The 20,611-nt window shown below is 32.2% G+C and overlaps 1 protein-coding gene across 1 annotated transcript; it reads left to right on the forward strand.

The window, feature by feature from the left end:
* Nucleotides 1-5,500: 5,500 nt before the first annotated feature.
* GLDH (L-galactono-1,4-lactone dehydrogenase) lies at nt 5,501-10,719 on the forward strand. The gene is made up of 6 exons (XM_078996382.1): nt 5,501-6,284; nt 6,388-6,638; nt 6,794-6,979; nt 7,046-7,448; nt 7,546-7,686; nt 10,428-10,719. Exons 1-6 carry the CDS (start codon nt 5,595-5,597, stop codon nt 10,590-10,592), a joined length of 1,836 nt encoding a protein of 611 aa, XP_078852508.1. The 5' UTR covers nt 5,501-5,594; the 3' UTR covers nt 10,593-10,719.
* Nucleotides 10,720-20,611: the final 9,892 nt, after the last annotated feature.

The following is a 20,611-nucleotide window of genomic DNA, read 5'->3' on the forward strand; positions in this document are numbered from 1 at the left end:
GTTTTATCGCTTTGGTTTAATGTTTAGCATTATCACGACTATGGAAATTCAAACATATGAATATTCCAATTGATGTTTTCTCATTAAAATAGCGGGTTGTTTAGTAAATACACAATGTAAACCCTAATATATAAGGGCTAATTGAGTCGCGCGGTTTGACTTGTTGACTTTGTTTGAATTTGACTTGACCCGAAATTGACTATTGTCACAATATTTTTATTATCGTCATCTTGAGATGCATAGTTTGTGTAAATATCATTAGCCTAATCAATACATACAAATATAAATATGTGATATATAAAAACATAAATATATGAATAATAATAAACAAACATACCTCGTAATTTAAGTCATCAAACGGTAGCAAATATTCTGACCAGCTCATTTTTTTACTTAGCCTATCGTTTTTCAAACTATCGTACAATGAAAATGAAGTTTGGGACACATTCATTTATAGTAAAACTTTAGGCATGAAAAGGAATACCATATAAATTATAGGCTAAGTTAAAGGATCATATATGTAAATATGATTATATTATTTTGATTTGATCGTAGTGGTATTCATTTACGCCACACTAAAATAAAGATAGAATATTTATTGTAAATGTAGGGTAAGTTAAAAGACCATAAATGTAGATATAGTTATTAGTTTTGCCTGGGGAGTGTTACTATCTTTTAAAATAGAGAATGATATAAAATGAAAATATTCACATTTGTGTGTATATGTGTGAAAAAGTTGAAATATCAATATATTAATAAGGATTGATAGTAATTTTTTTAAAATAAAGAAGGGTATAAATTCAAAATATATTTTAACTATAAGGGGGTAAAAGTGTTAAAATTATAATATATTATAAAATAAAGGATATAAAAAATGTGGTAAAATATGGGATTATGAAGTTAATTAAAAAATATAAAAAATACATAAAAGTCTTAAAGTCTTGTCAATTTGGGTTTAAAAGATATAAAAGTGGTTTTGACCAATTTTTGGATGTGTTTAACAACACCCTTCCCCTGTCACAATATGTTCATGTAGTCATGTGTGCATGGTTAGTCATTGACATTAGGCAATTATTTTTACTTTTTTTATTTCTTCTAACTTTATGGTTGATGTGTTGAATTGGAATATCGTACATAAGGTGTAATGAATGCCTTTCTGTAATCTGTTGAAACAAACAAGGTGAATATTTATACTTTGATAGTTTAACTAATGTATGACTTTCCCTATAACTTAAAGATATGTATTCTATTTGTAAATATCGCGCGATTACCGTTTCTTTTGTATCAAATTTGATATTTGACTTAACTTCACCCTTTGGTTGATGTGCCAAGCATAAGAATTTTATTCCAGAGATTAACGAGTTAATTAACTGATGATTCAAAGGTTACCAATGTAAGACGATGCATTTCTCTAAATCTCCAATTTATGGGCATTTTAGTCTTTTTATGCATTCTAGGTTCGCATTTTTCTTTGTGTAATGTAGGATTGCATCATTTCCCCTATGCACTATCATCACGAGACCTTTGTATTTCTTTGTCATTGTTGTAGGCAAATGCTCATATAACCTCTTTTGTTTAATTAAGTTTTTGATACAATTTCTAGTTATGTATAATTTTATAAAGAGGTTGAATAAAGAAATAATTATATATATATATATATATATATATATATATATATATATATATATATAATATTTAATCTTTAGAGTAATGAGTTCTTAAGAAAAAGTAAAACTAAAATAGATAGGTTGGAAATAGGTGTAATTTATTTAATTTCTTTTATGTAGTTGGAAACGAAGTATGAGCAGTTGATGATGAATTTATTAATTAATATTCAACGTGTTGTAGGGGTCATCTTCATGTGAGATGGGTTTCGTTAGTGGAATCAAATGGAAGTTTTGTTCCATTCCATTCCTCCAATGTATCTTATGCATGTGTAGTGCATGAAATTTTAACAGATGAAATCTACAAAAGTGATAATGCATGGAAAAGTGATAATGCATGGAATTCTAACTGAAGGAAGGTGAAACTCATATATGATATTGTATGGAAAAAGTTTGATTATAAAAATCAATTTGAATTTGAAATGCATTTGTGTGAAGACACCATACAACCATTTTCTTTGATGAATGTGTTAATGTGTTAACCGAAATAGATAAAATGATTAATTGAATACGATTTATAGTAATTGATTTTTTGTGCTATTTTATTTTTTAAATGGGAAAAATGAATTGCTAATAAATTCTATTTATAAAAAAAAAATTGTTAGTTAATTTATATGTAAACCGTTGATAAAAAATATTAAAATTTAATGAAAATAGATTTCAAATATTGATCATTAGTTCGATAACAAACAAATTAAAGTTAATCGTTAAATTTTTTTAATGAACAGACTAAACAAAATGTGTTCTCTTTTGTGTTAAAAGGTATTGGGTAAACAAGTTTACTCTTAAGAGTTTGTTCAATATTAATCAAAAAGTTCTCTTGGCATCAGCTCGGAAGGAAACTAAATGACTTCAATTAGAAGTTGGTTCTTTTATATATCTTTTTAGTCGACGATCTACTTTAGCCTTTTACGAAATCTTTTATATATCTTAATGGTGCATGTCATATGCGGATGTATTGCGTGTGTTTGGAATAAAACATGTTTATGAAATAAAAGTAATCATCGCAAGTAGCTAGGAATAAAACATGTTTATTGTATATTAGTAAAAATTTTGAAAATGGTCCTTATGATTTCTTATTTTATGTGGTTAAGGTCCAAACCATTAACAAGTCTTAGATTTGGGTTATGTTTGACGTACTAGCTGAAAAGCTAATTGATAGCTGAAAAGCTAGCTATTAAATGAAAAACTAGCTGATAACTGAAACGCTAGCTGATAAAAATGACGTTTGGTAAAACTAGCTGAAAAGCTTGCTGAAATATATAAAATTACATAAAATGACATGTAAGAGTATGTGTTTCTATAATTAATTAAGGGGTGTATTTGGAAATTTTTTAAAAAACTCATAAAAAACTAGTCTAAGTAGCTTTACAAAAGGCTAGCTTATCAGTTACTTTTTGGCTTACCAAACACAATAACATAAAAAAGCTGGTAAAATAAGCTAGCTTATCAGCTAGCTGTGGTGCGCCAAATACGACCTTGATCATTTTCACCAAGTTCTATTGTGGTTTTGGTCTCTCTTACGCTAAGTTAAACAGTGTTGGCCCTTCTTCCCTTAACTTTAATAATGTGTATTTGTATAAATAAAATAACAATGTACATTTATTTTTAATCAAGAACAAAACATTAGTTTTTTTTTTTAATACAAAATACATCAGTATACTTCTATATTTAACCCAAAATAGCAACATACTTTTAAGGGACATTTCCAAATAGCAAATAAACACCGACAAAAAGGATTCGTCAAAAAATAACTTAAATTCCTTGAAATATAACATATTTTCCGAATGAAAATAATTGTTGCAACAAACTATTCGAATTCGTCGCTTGGTGCAGGTAAACGACTAGTATTATATGTATATATATATATATATATATATATATGTGTGTGTGTGTGTGTGTGTGTGTGTGACCATAAAAAGGCTCTTAGAGGAAAATGGTCAAAGGATGGTCAACTAGACAAAATCCTCAAGGGAATCTAATTGAATTAAAAGGATGTAAGATCACAAAAAGCCACTCGTAAGGAATCTAGTTGTACTTGTGTTATCTATGTTAGCATATGTTATGTGATAGGATTATTCTATGTTTATGTGTATGATGTAAATTGCATATGATTTTTTTAACGAATAAGCGTTGTAATTTTTTCATTAAGCCTAAACTTACATATGCTACTGTATGTCTTTAGTTGCATGTCCTTTAAGTTTGAAGGGAAAGGATCTACCTTGATTAGGATATCTGGACATTCTCGCGGGCTTGATATATAATCTATGTTTATCTATTATAACTTTGTTTTCAAAACAAGAATTTAGCTTCTGCTTTTGATGATGATTTTGTGATACTGAGCTTGATTATGTTATCAATGGAACCCCATTTTAGTAATTTGATACTCTGATTTAGAAAAAAAATTTATCATTAGTTGTTATATATTCAGACTCAGTTGTTAAATCTACAACTATATCCTGCTTATAACTCTTCCAAGTTTCTACTCCATCATTAAGTAAGAGCATGAATCCCGACTGCGAACAAGAATTATCTATATCAGACTGGAAACTATCATTTATATACCCTTTTACACTGAGTTCCTCCATACCTCTATAAATCAAGAACATGTCCTTCATCATCCTAAGATACTTAAGAATGTTACTAACTGCAATCCAATAAATTTCACTAGGGTTAGCCTGAGAACGACTCAACATGGTCAAATTACATGAGACATCATGCCTAATACATATCATGATGTATATGATTGATCTCACAATCGAAGCATATGTATCTCAACTCAACTTTTTAAACTCCTCACTACAACTAGGACACTAAGCTATGCTCAATTTCACACCATGCTCTATAGGCACGAACCCTTTCTTAGAGTCATGCACCTTGAATTTCTTCAGACTTTATCTATGTATGTACTTTGGCACAATCCTAATGATTATCTTAGATCTATCTTTGTTGATCTTTATACCTAGTAGGTATGATGCTTCTCATAATTCTTTCATATAGAAACAATTTCCAAGACAAGTCTTTACACTTTGCAAGCTTGGGACATCATAAAGAGTATGTCATCCAAATACAACACAATGAAAAGAATAACATTCCCACCAACTCTAACATAAATACATTTCTCAAACTTATACATTTTATTTGGATACTTGGACTATACAAAGTCCCTTGGTTGTGCTATATACACATATTTTACAAGATTTCCATTAAGGAAAACGATTTTTACATCCTTTTGTTATATTTCATAGTCATAAAATGTCATTAAGATAAATTATATCCTAGCAGACTTTACCATCGCCACCGGTGAAAAAGTTTTCTCATAATAAATTTCTTGAGTTTGAGTATAACCTTTTTGCATCCAGTCGTGATTTGTATGTATACACATTTCCATCAATGTCAATCTATTTCTTGAAGACATATTTACACCCGACGTTTTAAGGTAATGCATATGATAAACACAATTTCAAACTTGGTTAACATACATTGATTTTATATCCTTCTCCATGGTCTCCTTCCATTTGGCACTCTCAGGATCTGCCATAACTTTCTGATAGCTGCTATGCTCTATCATGATTTATCAGTGACTCATAGCCTACATTAATATGACATACTCTATTAGATATTTAGAGAAAAGGTGGGTGTATGTCAGATTCCTCAACAACCCTATGCTCAGATTCAGTGTGTCTTTCTGGTTTAGAACTAATGCCAACTTCAAGCTCCGTTAAAACAAACTTTTCAACTAATTTGTTAGATGACACATGCTCTAAAAACCAAGGGGTGAAAAAGGCAGATCATTATAACTAAAGGGGCCAATGGTACAATCCTAAAGCAAATCTGGCGATACGCCCTTCGACATGGTGAAAGCAGACGCGGAGGTGTAGTGTCACTGCTACAGCCGATGTGAATGAATCACCGGAAAAATCAATACAAATGTTGCGATCTCTCCGAATCAAGCTATCCCTCCAATCCTCCGTTATCCACCGCAAAAACCCACATTTCAACAACACCCTCGAAACCCTATCTTCTTCACCTACCACTAAAACCCCTCCAATAAACCTCATACGTCAATTTTCTTCATCATCTCCACCGCCGCCAACACCGCCGCCGCTATCCGCCACACCATCTACTTCCTCTGAACTCCGGAAGTACCTCGGATACTCCGCACTCCTCCTCAGCTGCGCCGTCGCCACTTACTACTCCTTCCCTTTCCCTGAAAATGCAAAACACAAAAAAGCCCAACTCTTCCGGTACGCCCCTCTTCCCGATGACCTCCACACGGTCGTTAATTGGAGCGGGACTCACGAGGTACAGACCCGGGTCTTCCTCCAACCCGAAAGTTTAGAAGAATTGGAGAAGATTGTGAAGGATGCCAACGAGAAGAAGCAGAAGATCCGTCCTGTTGGATCCGGGTTATCCCCGAATGGAATCGGTTTGGCCCGTGGTGGGATGGTGAATCTGGCTTTAATGGATAAAGTTTTGGAGGTTGATAAAGAGAAGAAAACGGTTCGGGTACAGGCAGGCATTCGAGTCCAGCAACTTGTCGATGCTATCAAGGATCATGGCATTACTTTGCAGAACTTTGCGTCTATTAGAGAACAACAAATTGGTGGCATTGTTCAGGTATGGATGCCATTTCCATTAGCCTTAATTTGCGTGATACAATTTCATGATTGTTGAACTCATCTCCATTGCTTACTAGTCGCTTAAACTCTCCTACCTATAGGTAGGTGCTCATGGTACTGGTGCAAAGTTGCCTCCCATTGATGAGCAAGTTATCAGCATGAAATTGGTTACCCCTGGAAAGGGAACAATCGAAATTTCAAAAGACAAAAACCCTGAACTGTTCTATTTAGCTCGATGTGGTCTTGGTGCATTTGGGGTTGTTGCTGAAGTTACTCTCCAATGTGTTGAGAGACAGGAACTTGTAGAACACACATTTGTCTCAAACTTGACTGAAATCAAGAAGAAACACAAGTATGTATACAGTTTTCACTCAACACAGTTTCATTTCTTTGTGTATTATATCATCCTACTTTCATTACTTTCAATTACCATATTGTGCTTTTAGTTTTCTTTTCTATGATCTTACATTCTCTCATCTTATTGCATATTTCTTCTTGTGGTTGCAGAAAGCTTCTAAATGACAACAAGCATGTAAAGTACCTTTACATACCATATACAGACACTGTTGTAGTGGTGACATGTAACCCTGTTTCCAAATGGAAAGGCCCACCCAAATTTAAGCCCAAGTATACCCTCGATGAAGCTTTACAACCAGTTCGTGATCTATACAAAGAATCATTACAAAAGTACAAGTAAGTTTATTCCATACATACCCCTCTTCCACTCACGTATCTCATCAATTAACATCTTATTTTCAGACGCCAACCAAATGAAAACGACTCAAAGCTTTCAGACCTTACATTTACTGAACTAAGAGACAAGTTACTATCCATCGATCCTCTTAACAAAGATCATGTCAAGAAAATCAATGAAGCAGAATCCGAATTTTGGAAGAGATCAGAGGGATTTAGGGTAGGGTGGAGTGATGAAATTTTAGGGTTTGATTGTGGAGGTCAACAATGGGTCTCTGAGACATGTTTTCCAGCTGGAACTTTATCAAAACCAAATATGAAAGATCTTAAATTTGTAGAAGAAGTTATGGAATTAATAGAGAAAGAAGAGATTCCTGCTCCTTCACCTATAGAACAAAGATGGTCTGGTTCTAGCAAAAGTTTGATGAGTCCTGCTTCAAGTGAATCAAAGGATGATATTTTCTCATGGGTAAGTCTGTTTTTAATAAATTAATTATGATTTTTTTTGCAATTAATGATTTTCATAAATGAAAGGGAATGTCATATTTTGTTTTTTAATGTGACAGGTGGGTATAATTATGTATCTTCCTACATCAGATGCTCGACAAAGGAAACAAATAACAGAAGAGTTTTTTCATTATAGGCATCTTACTCAAACACGTTTTTGGAATCAATATTCAGCTTTTGAACATTGGGCCAAAATTGAGGTATATTTTATAAACCAGATTCTACTTATATTAAGTTTTTTTTTTTTTTTTTTTTTTTTTTTGTATTAAGTCAAAAGAAACACCCATATATATAGCTTATATGATTAACTTTTTGTTAAGTCTATTTTAAGAATAAAGGGATAATCACAAGAGAAAATGGTTTTTGGTTGTGAAATTACAAAAAAGGAAGTATATTTGTTAAATAGATAATTATCGGTTTGGTCATTTTTTGTGATTATTTCTAAAAAGAAACAGTATGTAATCGATTTAGCTAGTTAATTGTTTTCTATAGTGATTAAGCTGTTATACTTTTTTGACTGTTTTTATAAAAAAAAACCATTTTTTCCTATTACCTGGTTTTGAATCACCATTTTATCGTTTTAGTTATTTGTATATGATTAAAGGGTTAAAAAATAATAGTTCAGTTGCTAAAATGATAACATGGTTAAAGTATGTTGTATTTTTATGTATTTTGCTCAATCTTCTTCTATCTTATATATCCTAATAAATCAAAATCATTTTTGCCAAATGTCATGTTCTCATTGCATTTGACACATGTCATTTTCTAAGATTTTTTTATGGGAAATCTCCAGAAAAATCCTAAAATTTTAATTCAATTTATGATAAAGTCCCAAATTAAATTTCGTTTACAGAAAAGCACTAAATTTCGTTTACAGAAAAGCACAGAATACCGGTTAAATTTTCGAAAAAACTCTTTTCGGCTGGTTTCGCAAATTTAGCCGGTATTCAGTCTTTTTTCATTAGTTTGCTTAAAATTTTGAGACTTTTCCGGAAACTACCTGATAACCAAAATATTGTAACTTTTTCTGAAAATTACTATGGAATTAATGAATATTATTATTAACAAATCATTTATAAACATAACAAATATTTTTATTATAAAAAAGGAAATACAATTGTTGCTATTTTTTAGGAATAAATTGGTGGTCTAAGTACTCCTTTATTGCTTATTGACCACATCAAACTCTTTACGTTCCTCCTATGCATCGTTGTGGGTATAATGGTGAGATGTATTCAATGAGTGTTCCTCTAATGTTGTTTAACCTAACTACCACCCAACATCCATACCTTTTACACAGTAACAACCATAGGCTAACACACATGTATATGTGTGTTATCTATTTAAAATTTCCATTCAAAGTTTATTTTTTACTATGTGTGTAATTTGATGCTTACCGATAATGTATGGAGGTTTGGATGTTAGACGGTATTTAGTTAAAGAACATAATGAAAGATCAATATGTTCAAGAATAATTTTGTAATGGTATTTTCTGATAACATGTAATTCTATAGCGTCACACCTAATAGAAAGTAGACATTTATTGATTGTGTATTAATAAATGTTATCAACTCTTGTATTTAATTGAAGAAACGTACGTAATACATCTCACTATAACACCCACAATGATATATAGGTGGAATATAGGGAGTTTAAAGTGGTCAACAAACAATAGACCTAGTTGACCATTCTATTCATAGAAATCAAAAACAAATATATTTTCTTTGTTTATAATAAAAAATATTTGTTATGTTTATAAATGATTTGTTAATAATAATATTCATTAATTCCATAGTAATTTTCAGAAAAAAGTTATAATATTTTGGTTATCAGGTAATTTTCAAAAAAATCCTTAAATTTTGAGCAAACTAAGGAAAAAGGACAGAATACTGGCTAAATTTATAAAACCGGCCAAAAATGTTTTTTTTTTTTTTTTTGAAGTTTTAGCTGGTATTTTGTGCTTTTCTATAAACAAAATTAGTTTGAGATTTTTTTTTCCGTAAATTTGATTAAAATTTTAGGATTTTTCTTGCCTTTTTTTTTTTTTCTACTTGTTATTTTATGTTTTTTTTCTACTTGTTATTTTATGTTTTTTTTTTTTTTTAAAATTAAATTTCATATAGTATTTTAATGTAATAATTATAATAAATACGAATTTCATTAATGCAACTTTACTTATAATTTTTAAATTGAGTCTAATTATTTCGGTTGTTTAAATTTAAAAGAAAAATAAAAAAAAGTTAAAAATAACAAATTTAACATTACATTTCAATAATTCAATAATTTTTCTTTTTTCCATTTTCCTTATAAATTCAACCTCCCTAAATGTCACAACTAGTATGATATCAAAAACCGGTTATCCGAGTAAACGGAAGAAACGGTTATTTTAAACGTTAAAAAAAAGTATAAAGCTTCAAATTTCAATTATTAAAGATAAAATGCAAGCTTTTCTGTTTTTTGCCCTGTTGACTGGAAAAGTCAAATCTGTCCCTAACTCTGGAACATATTACTAGCATTTAACCTTTTATCTTTATTGCTTGTCAACATCTTGTATGGTCATAATGATTAAAGGGTTTTATGATTTGAAAGCTGTGTATTATTTTTTCAATAATACAAAATCCTATTAAAAACTTTAAAACTTCAATTAAGTTGTTTATATATATATATATATATATATATATATATATATATATATATATATATATATATATATATATATATATATATATATATATATATATATATATATATATATTTTCTTAAAAACCACTAACCAAAAAATTTATAATGTCTATCCAATTCCTTTTAGCATCTTACATTCATCGTCCAAGAAATTAAAAAGAACAAGTTGATGCAAATATTGAGTTTCTAAAATCATATTTGAAACAAAAAAAAAAAATCTATATCTATTCTGTATTATTTAATAGAATCATACTTTTAGGTTCCAAAAGACAAAAACGAGCTTGCAGTCCTACAAGAAAGGCTAAGAACACGATTTCCTGTTGATGCATTCAATAAAGCACGAAATGAGTTGGATCCGAATCGTATTCTTTCCAATGCCATGGTGGAGAAGATGTTCCCAATAGAAGATAATGTCACTACTTAATTACCAAAATTTTATGTGTAAATTACATGAAGAGGATTCAAGTACTAAAAAAGATATCAAAATTTCAAAATAATGTCTTTCAATTTCATATCCTACAAATATAATATCTTTACATGTTTGGTTATCATATATTATATATCGTATAATATATTATGATAATATATGACATGACATGATAGAACAAATTGTATTGTATTTGGCATGTATTGAACTAAAAAGATTCTAAGTACTAAAATTGACATCAAGTTTTCAAAACAATGTTTTCATATCCTATGAAATATAATATATTTACATGTTTGGCTATCAAAATAATTAAATTTCTGATAAAGTCTTAATATTTTTTATTAGTATGTGGTTTCGTTTCAATATTTATTTTTTGAGTATAAAAGTCATGGTTATCTAATTTTATGTGATAATTTGTTATTTTCTGTTGAAAAACAAATAATGATTATTTTGTTAATTTGGACAAAATGCAAAATAATTAGAATTTTTTCAATTCAAAAATTAAAAGTTGAAATTAACGTCTAAATCCAAAATTTTGGACTTTATAGAATTGTATTTTATATGTATTTGATTAAAATTAAAATTGTTGTTAATGTCATAAAAATTACTACTTTTTGTTTGACGGCCTAAAAAATTGGAAACTTAGAGTACTCCTGTTTATGGAAAAGACATGCCATTTTTATAATTTCATTGGAAATAGTTCTGAATCTAATTGTGTCTTGTCCTAACAAATATAGCCTTACTATGTGTTTTGACATGTAGATTAACTAAAAATCATGCACACCTTAAATATAAAAAGAAAAAAAAAGATATTTGTAAGCTAAAGACTAATGATTTGTACACCATGAATGTCGAATTTTGCGTACACATCTTATCTTTATATAACGTAATTACATATACTAAATGTAGATGTAATATATATATATATATATATATATATATATATATATATATATATATATATATATATATATATATATAGTATGGACGTATGGGTACATATACGAAAATTGTTTTATAAGCAATTGCATGTGATGGAAAGTGTCAAGTCGGTCATGGACATGTCACTTCAAGCATGTTGGTCCAATTTTATGCAAAGGGTGAATGCTACAATGAAAACTCTATTCCATGTCCCAAGAATTTACTACAAAAATCCAACAAAGCTTTCCTATAAAGGGGCAATTTTTATATAAACAATGCAAGTACATTTTGTCCATACTATAACCATAAAAATATGAATTTTCTAGCACAAAAAATCTAGCATGTAAAGTGAAGCTGATCCATGAATGAATGAAAGCGGCTTATGATCAAAAGAAAACTTATTCTGATTCTAAGAAAAGGCCTAGGGAATCCAAGTTGGGTGATTGTGTCATGATAATTTCATCCAGAAAATGAAAGTATTTGTTTCGGCAACTGTGCTAAGCTTAGTCCAAGGTTTATTCAATAATTTAGAATCTTAAAAAAAATTGGACAATATGATTATTGGTTTGAACTTCCATCCAAACATAATGGAATTCATGACACCTTTCATAGGTGTTATATATATATATATATATATATATATATATATATATATATATATATATATATATATATATATATATATATGTATATATATCCTAAATGTATGGAGATGAAGAAAATATTATTCCTTTGACCTAACACCATGTTGACGAAGAAAACATGATAATTTATGAACAAAAGCTTATGTTGGATCACAATACTAAACAATTTTGGAGAAACAAAACTGAACTAGTACTTCTTTATTGGAAGCATGCTTATGGATCAAATCTATCTTGGGAATCAGGAGACTAAATGCGGAAATGTTACCTTGAGCATGGGAGAAGGATCAATGCCGAAATCAGATTAAGGGAGGGAGTGAGGGGGGTTATTTTCTTATCATCCGTAAAGTTTTAAAAGTATTCATAATGATGTAAATTAAGTAACAAAATACATTTTTAATCATTGAAATTTTTAAATAAAGTAGGATGTTATTAATGGACTTAAAACACATAAAATGACCAACTATGGACTAATAGTATCTATATCTATGTCAAAAGATCCAAAGTCGCCACAAAGTTACTCAAACCAAGGGGTACCATAACATGGCTTGTTTTGTAAGTTAGCATCGTCTTTCGACATGTAGCGTACAATGTTTTTAATAACTTTTTTAATATGATGATATTGGATGAAATTGATTGTTTTGGTATATATTTGTTTCCATATTTTTGTATTATGAGTAAATGCACGTCGTAAATGCATGTCGAAAATGCATGTCGTAAATGTCTATCGTAAATGGCTGCTGAAGTTTATGACACACAAATGCGTGTCATCTTCATTTATGACAAGGGCTTTAATGATATGCATTGATTGTCATCTATACCCCTTTATGACACACAATGTGTGTAGTAAATGCGCATCGTAAGGTTATAACATGCAAATGTGCGTCGTCTTTCTTTATGATAGGGGCTTTAAGATATGCATCGGGTGTCATCTATACACCTTTATGACACACATTGCTTGTCGTAAATGCGCGTCGTAAGGTTATGACACACAAATACGTGTCGTCTTCCTTTATGACAGGGGCTTCAATGACATGCATTTATGTGTCATCTGTACCCTTTTATGACACATAACACGTGTCATTAAAGGCTATTTTTCTTGTAGTGGACCATACGAGATGTTGATATAAATTTACTCAAACCATGAGTTATCTGTGGGATGACCAAGTGGCCGAATCGCTTGATATGTGTAACACCTTAAAGAGATGCAATTGGTTGAATAAATCCATGATGTAACAACTCTTGTAATGTTTTTATTAATTCTTCCATTTATGATGAAGCCAAACGATATGGTGCCTGAGTTATGAAAGTATCTCCTAGTATTAAATCAATATTGTATTCAACTTGACGGTTGGTTGGCAAACCCAATATATCCTCTAGAAACATGTACAAATACTCTTATACCATGTCCACACAAGCCATCGTCTTCTTTTCCGACCCTATGTCAACTATATTAGAAACATACAATAAACTCTTTTTTATCACACGTCTGTGTATCGTTCCCATGGAAAATAACTTGATGCCTCTGTGATGATGTCCCTATGAAAAACTGCTTTTGAACAATTAAATGTGTCAATAATTATAATATTTCTAGTTGTAAACAATTTAAAGATTATTGGTTGATAACCAATCCATGAAACAACCCCCAATCAATCAACCTACTTATAAGAAAAAAAGAAGAAGAACCCCAAATGGGTAGTCGCTCAGAAAAGAAAGGAGGTTATATTTGTTGGAAATAGTGTTCAAGGTCATTAACTATTTGATAATATTTCTAATAATAATAGGGCCCTTTTAGGTTTGCATCATAACATACTTACCAATAAGGAAATAGAGAAAAATAAATTATTAATTTATTACGTAATTAATAAATTAATTAGAAATTATTTTGGAATTAATTAAATATAATTAGTTAAAGAGCTTGAATATTAATTAATTCCTAGAGATTAATTGAAATATTCCACAAGCTACTGGAGCATAGATTGGGATGGTTCTACTTATCCCTGGACAGGGATAAGGTAGGTTTTTGAATAAGGTAAGTATTATCTTAAGAGTTTGAAACCCTTAAGGTTTATCTGCTAACCATAAATAGATTGCTAGGGATCAAACCCTGGCTGCTGATTTACTTCTCAAAACCGTCTGCTCCTTTTCCCTCTCTCATCTTTGCGAAAATTATAACCCTTGTCCTAGGGTTATTGAATTTTCATATAAACATTAATCCAGGGTTAATCCTTGTTATCTTTTGGAGTTATGGGTCTGATTATGTTATATGGATTCTAATTTGGGTCCTTCATCTTTGTAAGAGATGAAAGTTACAATATTACAATCAAAGAAACAAAAGGTTAATATTCCATCTATTGTTCAATTTTTTAAAGTAGGTTGCTATACACATAAGTTTTTATTTTGTTTTCACAGCCTTAATCATGTGTATTGATGCCATAAAAACCTAATTGTGGTATTAGAACCATTAAGTTTTAGTTGTTTTTGTAAGGCCACACCTTATGATCTGATGAGTCAAACACCACACGCTATCCACCAATGCCAGCACCAACATCAACATGATCAGTGACAACGTAAGCCTAATGATCTTAGTGATAATTTGTATATTAGGAAGATATTCTTTGTATATATAGAATAGATGTCTGATCCGTAATCTTAGTGATTAGGATCAAGCCTTTACATAGATTAGTATACATCCCCAAAATAGCGGGATCTCTTTTTCTATAACAGTACATATTGTACTATTAGGGTTAAACCTTAATAGAGCTTGGTGCCACATTTGTGACCTGTTCTCTTTGTAAGAACCCTCTTTCTTAGTGAAAGTATCTTTGTGATCATCTTATTCCTTGTTCTCTATTTGTTATTTATTATTCATACTTGAGTGTATCCGAACGATACGAACCTTCAATTGGTATCATAGCAGGTTTATGATACATTCAAGTTATTATGTCTTCCTCCTATAATCCAAAGTCCTCTCATGCCATCAAGATTCATCCTTTCGATGAACACAACTTCGATGGACTATGATATGCTTGATATCATTAACAAGGGTCCCATCATCTCTATGCATTAACCCTCCAATGACAATGCATGTTCAGTGTACTAAAGTAGAAGTCTGTACCAAGATCCAACAAGGAAGAGAAAGGAGTTCTGAACTTCGACATGAACGCAAGTATTGCTATTGGAAACTCTCTTCCATATCATGTCTATCGATTGGTTCAAAGCTGCTCAATTGCACAAGAGATGATAAACACCTTATCAACTGCCTTTGACAAAGAAGGGATTTATGATGATGAGGTTACCAAAGGTAAGTGTCTCATGGCTGAAGTTGATGAGTCTCATGCTGAAGTATTAGGGGAAAGCATCAGTACATTTGACGCCAACCTCTCTCAAGCTGCAAAGGATTCTAAATCTTAGGACTGGGACTCAACCTTAATGTATCAGGTAAAAAACTTCCTTAACTACTCTTCTGTTGAACAAATTGACATGTTTGATCATCCACGTCTTGATCTTTCTATCTCTAACAAGGAAAAATATCATCTCAAAATAGAACTAAAAAGTCAGAAAGAACAACTCTCCTTTGAGAACTCTCCTAAACTCTTGAATAAGGAAAGTCCTGTATCTCACTGGCCAATAATTTTCTTCAAGTTAAAAGGAAAAAGTTGTTGATCATTCAAGAAGCATTCAACTTATTTTAAATAACTGGGCATCTTCTCACTTTAATGTTACTCGAATTATTAATGATCAAATTCCTGATCAATGTGAGAAAATTCTTGGTGGTGATAATGAAGGCACTGTTTCATTAATCAAAAAGGTCGAGACTAAACAAACTTTTTATAATGCTAATGATCTCCAGAAAGATTTTAAAACTAGATTTGTTAGTACATATTACATAAATTAGTCCCTGATTGATATACATTATGCTATTGACACTAATGGTAGTACTAAGTGTATATCTCGCTTATATGTTCTTGACCCTTCACTTTAACCTCCTCATCATGATCATGTTTTGCCTTTAACTAAAACCTTGCTAAACTTTCCCATCTACAATGGTGATGTTGTAACGTCCCACTCATAAAGCCATAAAATTTTCATTTTTAGATTAATAAATCATTAAGACATATCATTTACATAAAACCAAGGTAATCGAAATTTATCTAAACATCATCAAATCAGAGTATATCACAGAATGTAGAAACATGTCGTGTGTGCTCTGCAATTATCCTGAGCTCTTCCATTTGAAAACCAAATTACCTGAAACATAAACTGAAAACCGTAAACACAAATCTTAGTGAGTTCCCCAAGATACGACATACCACACATACATAAATCACATACTGGACACCCTCCCTTCATCAGGCCTCGCCCGATCTCGAGTACCACTTGGCTTCGGGTCATGGCCGTCGTTGAGCCCCACTTGAATTACAAATCTATTAATCACTAGGGGCCTCTTGACATTGGGCCCCGCCCGATACACACATAATCATATAACCATATAATCATATAAACATATAACCTTACAACCACATGCAATAATCACAAAGACTATAGCATACCATACAATCATCGAGCCCCGCCCGACATCGGGCCTCGCCCAGTAAGCATAAAAACAGATACTAATGACTAGCATACAATCTATTCATTAGGCCCCGCCTGGTATCGGGCCTTCCCGGTAAGCATACCATCACACATAACATGCAAGAGTCATGCAAGCATCTAACATCTCAACATGTAAACATAGGCTTGACATTAGTGCCTCCGACCCGCTAATCCCAGTGAGGAAACTCACCTCGTACTGCCGAATCACACATATAATCCGTGGCTGCTGGCTGACAGATTCCCGAACTATTAATATCAAAACAGCACCTAATTAATATTTGGGTTCCAATCCAATTAATCAACCGAGGCCTAATTATGGCCCAATCTTCCAAATTGGGCTCAAACCCCTTACATGGGCCTTACCCTAAATCCCACCCATTTCCTAGTCCAAAACACTTGTACTCATATGACCCATTAAGAACTCAAATACCCAAACCTAAAGGAAAGCCCAAACTTGATGCCCACTATGCAAAATCCTACCTGACTGAGTATGCGAGCGTACTTAGATGTACGCTAAGCATACACGATATTTGGTTTGTACGCTGTGTGTATAGACTTATACACCCATCGTACTCATCCATTAAGCCAAATTGTCCATTAAGCTCTTAATGCTTAAGTCCAGAAGTCTAATCATAGATCTACTTCTTAATAAACATCTATAACCATAAAGTCACAAACTTGGTGACTTTGCATGCCCCAAAAGGACCCAACTTCAAGATATAGGACTTCACTTTCACTGAATGGACACAATATCATGCATGGAGGAATGTAAACCCTAAAGGAGACAACTTTATGAATCTAGGACCTCAGAAACAACAAGAGTGGCAACTCATACCTCTTGGAGTGGTATCAAACACTAGATCTCGTTATTGGGGCCAAAAAGGAACCAAAACTCATATATAATAGATCTAAGCCATCAATAAACAAGTTCATATCTTTTTTACCTCAAACAAGCTGGAAATAAAGCAAAGAATCAGGATCCACAAGCTTCTCCTTGATCCACAACCTTGCACCAAACTCCATCTTCTTGAATATGAACCAAAACACACCAAGATACACTCATTGAGCTAAAAACCACCACCATGGAGGCTAAGGGACGATTTCTAGGGTTTTGGGGGCTTGGAGGCTGGTAGAGAGGCTAGCCCCAAAGACTTAAAGTGCTTATATAGGGTACAACATCTTAATTTAGGGTTTTCATTCGCACCTCGTACGCCCTGCATACTACTCGTACGACAAGCGTACGAGGCCTCGCACCCTTGATCCCTCCTTTGCAGTACGCTAAGCGTACGTGCCACCTTACGAATCGTGTACCTCTCTTACCACTTGTATGCCCCGCATACTCCCTAGGTACACCCCACATACTAGGGTTTCCTCATAACCCTAAAGCACTCTGAATGCCATAACTTCTTCATTATAAATCTGTTTCCGACGATCCTTATATCCATGAAAAGGTAACAAAACACTCTATGCTTTAATCAACTCATACTTTCCTTATAATTTCTCGAACAAACATCCAAATTCCTTAAAAGCCCGAGCTGATATACTACCAAAATACCCTTTGGCTCCAAAACACAAACCGAATACTTGGATCATCGAAATTACATCATCCACCCCCAAATGAGTCCAAATATCAATTCTTCAAGGGTCCTAAGTCTATTAATACCCAATCTTTATCTCCACCCCGAAATGGGAAACGATTCGAGACAGGGCATTACAGAAGTTCACTCCGTAAATGAAATTCTTAGCATGTTTCCTCAATGCTCTGTTAGCAACACTGAATCTGGAGGTCAAGCTAAACTCTCTCCTTTTTATGATTTTTCCATCTTCTCTGAGTCCCTTTACAAGTTGTCATACGAGTACACCATTGATGACACTCCTTGGTCCAGAACTAAAACAAGAGTTTTCAAATCAAATGATCAAGATTCCTCAAGTTCTGTTGTTAAAAGAAATCAAAGCTCTAATTCTAAGAGAGTTATGGAACCAAGGTTTGCTATCGCTGTGGTGATGCTTCCTACAGAGTTGGCGAGTGTATTTTTCAGAAAATATCTAATCGTTTTGACAAGATCATTCTCAAAATAATAATTAGATCAAAAAGGGAAACTCGTTAAGTTGTCTCCTAGATGCTTGTTACCATATTTTATCTTAAGCGACCCATTGTAAGATGGACTGGTGTATACTAACTGTATATTTCAGTATTTCAGGGTAAAGAACATATTTCGTATTCAGATAGTGGTTGCTCAAGACATATGACAAGGTTTAAGTCTCTTATGGATGATTTTGTGAGAAAAGATGGTCCAACTGTTACATACGGAGACAATGGCAAGGGAGCCACAAAAGGATTTGACACTATAAAATGCAACTCTATTGTATTCAAGAATGTGTCATACATTAAAGGTCTTCAACCCAATCTCATCTCAATCAACAAACCGTGTGATAATGCATATGGAATTCATTTAAACAAGAAGGAAGGAAACATGATTGATCAAAAGAATTTCATTGTACTGATTGCAAACCATCATAATGATATTTATGTTATGGATATGTTATTTGCTGACTACTCTCTTTGAGGCTGCTTCTTCTCTCATGCTCAATCTCATCTAAGCTGTTTGTGGCATAAGAGACTATCTCACTTAAACTTCAAGTACACCTCGAAGATTTCTGGGAATCAGTCACGTGAGGAATTTCTAAGATGGAGTTTGTCAAAGATAAACTATGTTCAACTTCTGAAAAGGTAAAGAAAACAAAGCCATCCTTTAAGCCAATCTCCTATTCCTCCATCACCAAACCCTTTCACCTCTTTCATATGGACCTGTTTGGACCAGTCCTAATAAATTCAAGATATGGGAAGAAGTTCACTCTTGTTATTGTGGATGAATATTAAAGATTTACATGGGTGATGTTTTTGAGAAAGAAAAGTCATGATACTGATGAAATCATCTCCCTCATTAATCAAGGGGAAGTTCTTTATGACCATAAGGGCAGGCAATTACGTAGTGATCATGGCACTGAATTTAGAAATTCCTCCGTAGAATATTTTTGATCAAAATCAGGAATCTCTCAAAATTTCTCTACTGTTACAACCCCTCAACAAAATGGCATGGCTGAAAGATAATTTCGAACACTCATTGTAGATGGGAGAACTATGGTTGTTGAAGCTAGTCTCCCATTATCCTTTTGGGTTGAAGCTATCAACACAACATGTTACATGTAAAACTGTTCCATCATTGTGAAGCGTCATGGGAAAACTACCTATGAGATACTTAAAGGGAGAAATCCTGACATCTCCTACTTTCATGTTGTAGGAGCCCATTTTACAATTGACTAGTTGTGGAATAATAAGATCTTGATGTTTAACGATAACAAAAGTATAACTGAAGAACATAAGATGAGTAATCGAATGATATTACTAGAAGGAGAGGTTATAATATAAAGAATGAAGAACACCTTGTTGGGGGAGATCCCAGCCGGGAGTTTCCCTTTGACTAAAAAAAAAGACTACATTTTTTATACACACGAAATAAAATGACCATCCCCTCTTTATTTATAGAGAGAGATAACTTATAATACAATAAAGGGTAATAAAATAACCTAACTTATCATCCATAATTTGTAGAGCATTCCCATGCTCCAACAATCTCTCCCTAAATGATCGCAAATAATAAGGGATACAAATACAGTGTTAAAAGGATAAAATATATAGTAATCAGCTAGAAAGTGCGGTAATTAAAATGATACATAATGAGAATCAAATGTTGAAATGTATCTGAAACTCTGAAGTGTCTATGATGTCTGAAACTTGGAGATGAAATATCTGTTGTGAAAGTATTCTAAGCATCAAAGTGCATCATCTTTGGTGTT

The sequence above is a fragment of the Lactuca saligna genome, chromosome 5, assembly GCF_052625555.1.
Source record: "Lactuca saligna cultivar CGN05327 chromosome 5, ASM5262555v1, whole genome shotgun sequence".
In the NCBI taxonomy this organism is placed as follows: domain Eukaryota; kingdom Viridiplantae; phylum Streptophyta; class Magnoliopsida; order Asterales; family Asteraceae; genus Lactuca; species Lactuca saligna.